The 11405-nt window shown below is 45.0% G+C and overlaps 1 protein-coding gene across 1 annotated transcript in view; it reads left to right on the forward strand.

The window, feature by feature from the left end:
• Positions 1-11405, forward strand: part of plcb3 (phospholipase C, beta 3 (phosphatidylinositol-specific)) — a gene marked incomplete at its 3' end in the record, with an annotated part of 53750 nt that overhangs the window by 38238 nt on the left and 4107 nt on the right. The window contains 18 exon segments of the mRNA XM_080023182.1: positions 2149-2295; positions 2541-2698; positions 3141-3164; positions 3166-3220; positions 3223-3224; positions 4185-4268; positions 4586-4733; positions 6261-6362; positions 6688-6761; positions 6907-7003; positions 7441-7525; positions 7883-8007; positions 8155-8309; positions 8427-8588; positions 8825-8924; positions 10035-10139; positions 10509-10603; positions 10735-10876. Of these exon segments, the coding sequence (XP_079879308.1) occupies positions 2149-2295; positions 2541-2698; positions 3141-3164; positions 3166-3220; positions 3223-3224; positions 4185-4268; positions 4586-4733; positions 6261-6362; positions 6688-6761; positions 6907-7003; positions 7441-7525; positions 7883-8007; positions 8155-8309; positions 8427-8588; positions 8825-8924; positions 10035-10139; positions 10509-10603; positions 10735-10876 (1860 nt within the window).

Genomic DNA, 11405 nt, shown 5'->3' on the forward strand with positions numbered 1-11405 from the left:
CCTGAATCTGCGTTCTGTGATCATGTGTGGGGCGTTTGGAGTGGACCGAGGGACTCTCTCCTGCCGTGGGCGGATTCTTCCTTTAATCACTCTCCAGTTGCGGGGATGGGGGCCGCGCCAGGCCGGGCTTGGCAGGAGGGCGAGTTGGAGCTCAAATTGGCTTTTGAGGAGGACCCACCGCGTTAGCTCCGAGGGGGCCGGCCTCGTCCCCGCTGCGCGCTGCCCGGCTGAAGAGCACCAGGGCCGGGGGGAGAGAGCGGGGAAAGCGCCGGCGCGCCTGCTGTACGATTGGCTGTTGGTGTCGCATGTTTTGTAAAAACGCAGCGCGAATTACAGTTGTCAGAGTTTCCTTTAAACGCAGCCCCGGCTCAAGCTGTCTGTCTAGGTGTCGCGCTCGCAAGTGGATGGAGGGGAATGACTTCTGAGAGCCGAAGCTTGGACATAACTTATATATCTGATATATCTTATATAACTCATATATCTTATGTCTTATATAACTCATATATCTTATATAACTTATCTATCTTATATAACTCATATATCTGATATATCTTATATATTTGATATATCTTAACTCATATATCTTATGTCTTATATAACTAATATATCTTATATAACTCATATATCTTATATAACTCATATATCTCATATATCTCATATATCTTATATAACTCATATATCTTATATAACTCATATATCTCATATATCTCATATATCTTATATAACTCATATATCTTATATAACTCATATATCTCATATATCTCATATATCTTATATAACTCATATATCTTATATAACTCATATATCTCATATATCTCATATATCTTATATAACTCATATATCTTATATAACTCATATATCTCATATATATCATATATCTTATATCTTATATAACTCATATATCTTATATAACTCATATATCTGATATATCTTATCTATCTTATATAACTCATATATCTCATATATCTGATATATCTTATATCTTATATAACTCATATATCTGATATATCTTATATCTTATATAACTCATATATCATATATATCTGATATATCTTATATAACTCATATATCTTATTTATCTGCTATATCTTATATATTTGATATATCTTATATCTTATATAACTCATATATCTTATTTATCTGATATATCTTATATATTTGATATCTTATATCTTGTATAACTCATATATCTTATGTCTTATATAACTCATATATCTTATATAACTCATATATCTTATATAACTCATATATCTTATATAACTCATATATCTTATATAACTCATATCTCTGATACATCTTATCTATCTTATATAACTCATATATCTCATATATCTGATATATCTTATATCTTATATAACTCATATATCTTATTTATCTGATATATCTTATAAAACTCATATATCTTATAAAACTCATATATCTTATATAACTGATATATCTTATATATCTTATATAGCTCATATATCTTACATATCTGAAATATCTTATATATCTGATATATATTAGATATCTGATATATCTTAGATATCTGATATATATTAGATATCTGATATATCTTAGATATCTGATATATATTAGATATCTGATACATCTTACATATCTGATATATCTTATATATCTGATATATATTAGATATCTGATATATAATCTGATATCTTATATAACTGATATATATTATATAACTGATATATATTGATTAACGTTGGATGATGATGTCACAAAGCGGCCTGCTGAAACGAATGATATTGCGACAGTTTTTCACAAATTTCTGCTCCAAACGTGGATCGATATTGACAGAACTCGAACGACACTGAAACGTCCCGGTTCTAACGAGACCTCCACCGTGGACTGCCGTTGCCGTGTTTTAGATGCTTTTGGCCTGAAATAAACCCTGCCAAGATTAAAAAAATAAATAAAAAAATAAATAAAGGGCTGAGCAGTAACATGAGCCCGGCGGGCTGGGCCCATAATGATCTCATTTTCAGTCTCATTATGATCGATGTTTCCTTCACGCTTCAACGGGGCAATCTTTTCATCCTGCGTCCCCCTCCCTCCCTCTCTCTCCTTCCCTCCCTCTCTCTCTCTCTCTCTCTCTCTCTCTCTCTCTCTCCCCATCTCTCCCTCCCCGCCTCGCTCGCCCTCCCTCAGACCAGATCAGCGTGCTGGGGTTCAGCCGCTACCTGGGAGGCGAGGAGAACACCATCGTCCCCCCGGAGAGGCTGGACATCATCGACGACATGAACCAGCCGCTGGCGCACTACTTCATCAACTCCTCACACAACACCTACCTCACAGGTGACCTGCGCGCCCCCACACACACACACACACACACACACACACACACACACACACACACACACACAGTCGTGGAATGTACAAAGGAGGTGCATGGTACAATGAAACCGAATAAAGTCAAATATGACACACAAAATGGCATAATCACCTCTCTCTCTCTCTCTCTCTCTCGCTCTCTCTCTCTCTCTCTCTCCTCTCTCTCTCTCTCTCTCTCTCTCTCGCCCCCTCTCTCTCTCTGCCTCCAGTGGGTCAGCTGACAGGCCTGTCGTCAGTGGAGATGTACAGGCAGGTGCTGCTGACCGGCTGCCGCTGCATCGAGTTGGACTGCTGGAAGGGGCGACCGCAGGACGAGGAACCCTACATCACACACGGCTTCACCATGACGACCGAGATCCCCTTCAAGGTGGCGTTGCCCGTCGCTATTGTCCTCCTTGTATGTTCGTCTGTTTATGTGGGTATGTAAGGGATAACGTGCAGCCAGCCATTATCGCATAATAATCCCTCCTCCGGAACTCGCCGTCGTGGGGTTATTTTGCGATAATGTGCTAATGACCGGCTGGCTGGTTTCACATTATCCTGCTTATTACACAACTTATTCCTAAATAAAGGAATAGATTGAGACAGAATCATTGAAGAGCTTCCCAACAACGCAGCAAACTCTTCTCTCTACAAAAAAAGGGTCATTGTACAGAAATAACTCAACCCGATTGCCACTATTGACCAATCAGAATCCAGTATTCCACAGAGCCGTCTTGTGTACAATGGTCGTATATGACGTAATTATAGATATACAAACTATATTTACAATAAGTTGGTGTTTTTTTTCATGCTTTCCATGGGTACAGGAGGTGATTGAAGCCATAGCTGAGAGGCGCCTTCAAGACCTCGCCGTACCCCCTCATCCTCTCCTTCGAAAACCACGTGGACTCGTGAGTAGAGTGTGTCTCTGATCCGAAAACAATGTTTTCCAATGCATTTTTTAAAATTTTTAATATATTGGATATTTTGAACTTATTTAAGGTATATTTGGAATTGAATGCTATATATTTCCTCAAATAGTGACCAGGGCCTTTATTTACCTCAACTGCAGAGGGGAACCAGGCCTTAATTGGAGGCAGGCTTTTAATATCTAATTCCCCCTCCGTTAATAAGTATTATTTGATCGTATTTTAATATGAATTTTAAATCAAACTTCATGTATTGTAAACAAAGGGAGCTTCTGTACTAAGCTACCCTAAAAGTCGCACTTGTGGCGGTAGCCGACAGGGGAAGTACAGTTCTCGGAGTTCACCCTTGAGCGCACCACTTTCTGCTCGGCGTGCCGGACAGCGAGAGAGCGCTCAGAGCGGGGCGTTGTCCCGCAAGAAGCGATCTGCGTCCTGCTACGCTGCGCTCGGGAAATGGAGTGTATTGAATACATCTACAATAAAAAACACACCCCTTTTTATTCGCTTTGTTTGGGAGCGGAGCGGACTGGAACAGCACCCGCAGCTCCGCTCAGTTTGACTACCGGGTTATATTTCAGAAGTATGGCAAAAGTGTCGTTATAGCAGTGTTGGGTTACTGCGCTACAGCAATAAATGACTTTTTAGCAGTAAAACGCTGGTAATATAACAAGTCACTAATAATTGCAGTTTTTCCAGATAATAAGGGCACTTCTTTTAAACCCAAAAGTCAAAGAATTCCCTTGACAAGCCTTCTCCCTTGATCCTCCGCACACCTCTCTCTCTCTCTCTCTCTCTCTTCTCTCTCTCTCTCTCTCTCTCTCTCTCTCTCTGTCTCTCTCTCTCTCTCTCTCTCTCTCTCTCTCTCTCTCTCTCTCTCTCTCTCTCTCTCTCTCTCTCTCTCTCTTCTCTCTCTCTCTCTCTCTCTCTTTTTCCCTCACCCAGGCCAAGCAGCAAGCTAAGATGGCAGAGTACTGCCGGACCATCTTCGGCGACGCTCTGCTCATCGACCCGCTGGAGAAATACCCGGTAAGACTCCTCTTTCTGTCTGGAATTCTGCGCTCAGAGCGGTGGGGAATCAATGCCCCAGCTCAGCCCGTTTGAGCCCGCCGTCACAAGCACCGAATCAATTACCATCGCCACAAAGTTTGGCAGTTATCAAAAAGCTTGTGATGCGAGGATCCACCCATGACCCGATTTTTTTTTTTTTTTTTTTTTTTTTTCCCCTGAGAGCGAAATATGCACTCGTGATGCCGCCGAAACCTCCCACCGAGAGCAGATTTCACTCCGGGGGGGGTTTTGGGTGGGCATTTGGAATCAACCTCTTCTCCGCCGTCCCTCCGCAGCTCGTCCCCTCGCACGCCCTGCCCTCCCCGCAGGAGCTGATGGGGAAGATCCTCATCAAGAACAAGAAGAAGCACCAACACCACCGGCCGTCCAGCGGAGGCAGCATCCGGCGCCGGGAGCTGGAGGAGCAGTCGCCCCCCAGCAACGGTACGTGGTCCCGACGCGCGCGGAGACATGAAGAGGGGCAGGTGTTCAAAAAAACAAAAAAGAAAGGAAAGGCCACGTGGAACCGGCCCCGGTTCAAGCCATTTTGCCTCTCGAGGCAATCCGTCCATCAATTAAAAAAAAAAACCCCAAAAAACACGCCTGACAAAAAGGGCACCTCCACCTGCCCGCCAGGCAGGTGGAGGTGGATGTTTGTACCCTTCTCGTACACTTTTTATTTAAAGGATCAATCGACAACTTTTTTGCATTTGCTTATCATTATGAAGTTAATGTTGATCGCCGTGTGATAGCTATAGAATAACGACACCACCGGTTCCCTGTAAGCCTCCATATCACTATGCGTCCAGAATGCCGCCGGGTACAAACTCCCGGGAAAACGGTGGATTTGCGGCAGCGCGTCGCAGGAAGTGCATCAAGCAATGTGCAGAAATGGTGGACGGTGGAGCAGTCTACTCCAGGCAGAACATCAAGCCTTGAATATAAAAACCAACTCCTTGAAATCGGTTGAGAAATATAAACGTTGTGGTTTTTATCCAGGAAAAAACCCTCGTATGTGTTTACAGACCGGTCTCACCTGCTGAAATGTGGCGGCGAAGTTGACGTATCGCAGCAACAAACTGAAGCAGTTAATGCCGCATCTATGTGTATATGTCTATGATTGCGCATGCGCATGCGGAGGTGGAGGTGCCCTTTTTTTTATTTTTTATTTTTTAAAGCATGAATGGGCATCGAGGTAGCGGATTTTCTGGGTGCGATATGCATATTCATGAGGAACACGTCCGCGGGGGACCGTGACCTGCGCTCCGCTGTGCTCCCCGCGCCTCCTAATTAAACAGATGAAATAACACCGTGCGAAACGGGGACACTTTCTGCAATCATGAGCGATCACTGAGCGATGGGAGAGTGATCCCGGCGTCTTTGCGACAGTGGCGCAAAAGTTGTCAGTTGCCCCTTCAAATGTTACTTTTAAAATATTTATGCTTTTTATTTAAAACATTTTTTAAGGTTAAAAGTACTTCTGAAAAGCTTTTTTTAAAACAATCATGCTGTCTTTAATTTCGTTTTTATTGTGATTATTATGATTATTATTCTTATTATTATTAGTAGTAGTAGTAGTAGTAGTAATAATAATATTTTTTTTCATATAGAATATATAAAACATCTCAGCAACTTAAATAAATAAGAAACATTATTATTATTATTATTATTATGATAAGATAAGATAAACCTTTATTAGTCCCACAACGGGGAAATTTACAAATGTATTATTATTATTATTATTATTAATAATAATAATAATAATAATAATAATATAAATTATATTATAATTATAAAGTATTTTATATGTTATCTTATATATATATATTTCTTGTCTTGTCTTATAAATATATCTTATTTATATTTATATCTTTGTTTTATATATTATAAAATCTAGATAGAATACCACAAAATTCTAAAATATCTCCTCAATACCTTCCCTAATGTAGTTTGTGCTCTTCTTTTCCATAGATTGTCCCTTGACGGACAGCGAGGGAGGCCAGATCCTCTCCAACGGGGAGGAGAAGCTGGCCGAGAGGATGGCCAAAGACACTGAGCCTCGCAAGTCCATCGGTGGGTCAACTGAATGGATATGCAGTATATACTAGGGCTGTCGATTCAAACCATTAATTAATCGCACGTTTGTCCGATTTTTTTGTATTTGTATTCCCATGTTAAGGAACCCGATTGTGGTTAATTATATAGAACTATGTGCTCATTTGAAATAGGATTTTGGACATTCTCTTCTCGTTGATTCAGACAAAAATGGTGTCGGGGTTTGACGCCACCTTCCCGAGATGACATCGATTTAATGGAGAAACGGGTGGGTGGGTGGATGGAAGTTATGTCGGGGCTTCATGTAACGTGTGTGTGTGTGTGTTTGTGCCGCCCCCTCCAGGTGGTGAGGGGGAGAGCGAGGAAGAGGAGGAGGAAGAGCCCGTGGCCGAGCTGAAGAAGCCAAACTCGGATGAGGTGAGGACCCGAGACCCAAACTCTTGATGATGGTGAAGGTGAGGTTTTTTTTTTTCTTCCTTCTTGTGACTCTCTCTCTCTTCTCTCTCTCTCTCTCTCTCTCTCTCTCTCTCTCTCTCTCTCTCTCTCTCTCTCTCTCTCTCAGGGTACAGCCAGCAGTGAGGTGAACGCAACGGAGGAGATGTCGACCCTCGTGAACTACATCGAACCCGTCAAATTCAAGAGCTTCGAGGTGGCAACGAGTACGTGTGTGTGTGTGTGTGTGTGTGTGTGTGTGTGTGTGTGTGTGTGTGTGTGCGCGCGCACGCTAGAAATCCATACAGAGAAAGTGTGGTATCCGGTACAGGAATGTGTGAATGAGTGTGAGGGAGGATGACGTATGCTCTTGACACTGAGCTGTGTGTGTGTGGGGGCGGACAAGGCTTGTTAGTTCTTAGCACGTCTCTTATGAAGCTCATTAGGCTGAGAGGCCGGCTTAACTGCGACCAATGCCGTACCCACACACACACACACACACACACACACACACACACACCAAACCCTTCCGTCGGTCTGGTTCTACCTCCTGTCACAGTCATGGATTTTATTTGTGGTTTTTGTGATGCATCAAACGACATCTTTCCTTCCACTCCCCCTCCTTCCGTTCTCCCCCTTTCTCCTCCTCCTCCTCTTCCACCAGAGAGGAAAAAGTTCTTTGAGATGTCGTCGTTTGTGGAGACCAAAGGCATGGACACGCTGAAGAGTGCGCCCATGGAGTTTGTCGAGTATCCTTGACGTGTTATCAGCCTGTGTGTGTGTGTGTGTGTGTGTGTGGGTGTGTGTGCGTGTGTGCGTGTGCGCGCGTGTGTCCGTCCATTCGTCCGTCCTCCTGTCCATCCATTCCCAGGACGGCAGCAGTGAGGGACAGACCTTAGTTGGGTGTGTTTACATCGCACAGAAGGTCACTGTATGTACAGTGTATTATAAACTCCTTCTCACCAAATCCAAATCTCTGCCAGTGGTGTTTACAATGAGCAAGGAGCCTTCCTCAAAGGTACCTGAATAGCTGGTCTATCCACTGGAATGGTTCCTCGCCTCCCAACAGCCTCCTTCCATAGCCCCTTAACGGCATTCCCCCCAAGGTACAACAAGAACCAGCTGAGTAGGATCTACCCCAAAGGCACCCGGGTGGACAGCTCCAACTACATGCCGCAGCTCTTCTGGAACGTGGGCTGCCAGATGGTGGCGCTAAACTTCCAGACCCTGGGTAGGTCTTGCCCCGGGTCCTTCAGGGAGTTCCACGTGCGCCTCTTTTTTGTCTTTTCTGGCGGCCCCTAACTGTCTCTCTCTCTCTCTCTCTCTCTCTCTCTCCACACCCCTTCTCTCCCCCCTCCCTCCTCCCTCCCTCTCCCAGACCTCCCCATGCAGCTGAACATGGGCGTGTTTGAGTACAACGGGCGCAGCGGCTACCTGCTGAAGCCCGAGTTCATGAGGCGGACGGACAAGCACTTCGACCCGTTCACAGAGAACATCGTGGACGGGATCGTGGCCAACACCGTCAAGATCAGGGTGGGCGGCGGTAGAATCGATCGATCGACTGCTTGATTATTCAGAGTTTGCGCGAATCCATGGAGGTGAACTGTATGTTTTGGAGTAGCTCCGCTCTGACCTGCCTGTCCACACCAGGTGGTGTCAGGCCAGTTCCTGACGGACAAGAAGGTGGGCGTGTACGTGGAGGTGGACATGTTTGGACTTCCCGCCGACACCAAGAGGAAGTACAGGACGCGGACGTCCAACGGGAACTCTCTGGACCCCGTATGGGACGACGACACCTTTGTTTTCAACAAGGTGACGCACCGCCCCATTTATTGCGTTTGTTAACAGCCGAAAATAACGCTGCTGTGGCCCTTCACGAGCACGTTGAGGCGTAAAGGGAATGTACCGCAACATAACGGCCATAATAATCCTTGAGTTTATTACATCCATATTTCCAGTTAATGTCCTTCTGCACTGACTGGCGCTTCTCTCTCTCTCTCTCTCTCTCTCTCTCTCTCTCTCTGTACCCTCCCCCCTGATCGCTCCAGGTGGTCTTGCCAACCCTGGCCTCTCTGAGGATAGCGGTGTTTGAGGAAAATGGCAAGTTCATCGGGCATCGTATCCTCCCCGTCTCTGCGATTAGACCAGGTCAGTGCTCACACACACACACACGAACAAACACGGACACACAGACACACACAGACACACACAGACACACACAGACAAACACAGACACACACACACACACACATACACACACACACACACACACACACCGGGCACGGCAGCAGGATGCCTGTTTCTGCATACTCATAAAGGCAGTAGTGGTGCAGGCCTTTTTAAAATTTGTATTTTTATTTAAAGCATGAATGGGCATCAAGATTTCGTTGGAAACAGCTGTGTCATACGGTTGGTCGACTAAAAGAGGGGTCCCAAACCCCGACCCCATTTTAGTCGGACGGTCGGAGGCAGGGGCTGGTGGGGGGGGGGGGGGGGCTGTTAGATGCCTAAAGGCAGAGCAGAGCTGTGTTTTTTTTTGTGTGTATTCTTTTAAAATCTGAATATCAATTTTAACGTTGTATAAAATAGATGAATATAACCCCAAATAACAGCCATATTTAAGCGGGCGCCACTGTGTGGTTTTAGTGTGGGGGGAAAAAGAAGACAATAACTTCTTATCCGATATTGTTTTTTATAATCGCGGCAGGAGGATATAATACGGAGCCATTACAGTGTCTTAATGAGTCGCATATTCCAGAACAAATGACTTTATTTAGCCCGGGGGGAAAAAAAGGAGAACATAAAGTCCTGCCGACGAGCGGATTTATTTTCTTGGCAAGATATGAATATATATGATGTACATGTGTCAGCTGCCAGCGCTGTTATTCAGCACTGCACTGAATGCTGTTTGTGCGGCGGGAGACTGGATCGGATGACAATCTTTAAATAAGGTGTTTCGTAACTGTCGCCTCTATGACACCTGTGCCTCGGCCAATATTTTTGTTGGTTTTGCTATTTTTCTACGGGGTACGTGAAGCCTAAACTGTGCGGGCAGAAAATACAAGCCCCCCCTCATGCCCCTTTGTGGCACCGGGGCCCGAACACACACACACACACACACACACACACACATACACTCCCACACATATGCACGCACGCATGCATGCACACACACACACACACACACACACGCATACACACACACACATAGAAGCTGCGGTGTGTTAAATTGCAGGAATTTCCGCCCGTGTCCTCCAGGCTACCACTACATCAACCTCAAAAACGAGCTGAACCAGCCGCTCCTCATGCCCTCCATCCTGGTTTACACCGAGGCCCAGGACTACATCCCCAACGAGCACCAGGGTGAGAAAATTGAAAAAGCAGCATGCAACAGCAAAAATATGCACCGTAATAGACCACCTATACACACTTATACTAATACAGCTGCTACTTGCTATATATTGACTTGTGCAACTACAACAACTTGTTAGTGTGTGTTCAGCTTGTTTATGACATGGCTCTGTGGAAAACTTGAGTCTGATTGATCGACAGCGACCAATCAGCGCCCAGTTATTTCTGAATGAATGACTGCTCTCCGCATCACCTTGTCGGGGGTTATTTTGCGGTAACGACCGTCTTGACCGCACATGATCCCTCGATGGCTGGATTTTTATTCATTCTTTTGTGACCTTGTCAACACGAAACCTTACTTTGTGTCCGCTTGTGCCTCAGAGTACGCGGAGGCCTTGACCAACCCCATCAAGCACGTCAGCCTCCTGGACCAGAGGGAGAGGCAGCTGGCCGTCCTGCTGGAGGACAACAGCGAGGTGTGTGTGTGTGTGTGTGTGTGTGTGTGTGTGTGTGTCTGTGTGTGTGTGTGTGTCTGTGTCTGTGTGTGTGACCGTTAGAACAAACTGCTTCTCTCTCTCTCTCTCTCCCCCCCTCTGTCTTTACGCAGCACGTGCCGCTGCAGCCGAAAAAGGGGGAGACGGAGAAGGAGAGCGACGTGTTGCAGGGGGGCGGGCTGCCCTCCCCCTTCCACAACCTCCCCCCGTCCTTGCTGGACGAGGCCCCCGACATCTTCAACGCCCCCGGACCAGGTAGACGCACACACGCACACACACACACACACACACACACACAGATCTTCGCTTAAAGATTTAGCCTCCTAGTGTCCGTGTTTTTACCCTGTTCAGAACGAGGGCGGGTATAGATTATGATTTTAAAATATTTTTAATAAGTTATGAAATCAAACGCCGAGAAAATAAGAAAATCGTATTAAATTTGCCAAACACTGAGAGCCCGTTGAGCAAGTCGGTCCGTGGGGTTGTAACGCCATCTAGTGGAATCAATTCTGTGCAGTCGGTCACCAAGGTTTTTTTTCTGGTAATGAAAAAAAAAAAGAGAGATGACCTGCCTGGTTGTACTTCAGCTCAGATCATTTTTACAGGGTTTTTTGGGGGGTGTTTTCATATTGAATATTGGGTGTTTTTTCTATTAATTTTGGTTTCAGTTAAGGGTTAATGGTAATAACCTTGTTCCGAGGTGGCAATTTCGCGGACATCGACTTCATGCTTTTCTCCTCGACTGCATCCTCGAGGATCCTTTCTCTTTTTTTTTTTTTTTTTT

This window comes from Zeus faber (assembly GCF_960531495.2).
Source record: "Zeus faber genome assembly, chromosome: 22".
Classification (NCBI taxonomy): Eukaryota; Metazoa; Chordata; class Actinopteri; order Zeiformes; family Zeidae; genus Zeus; species Zeus faber.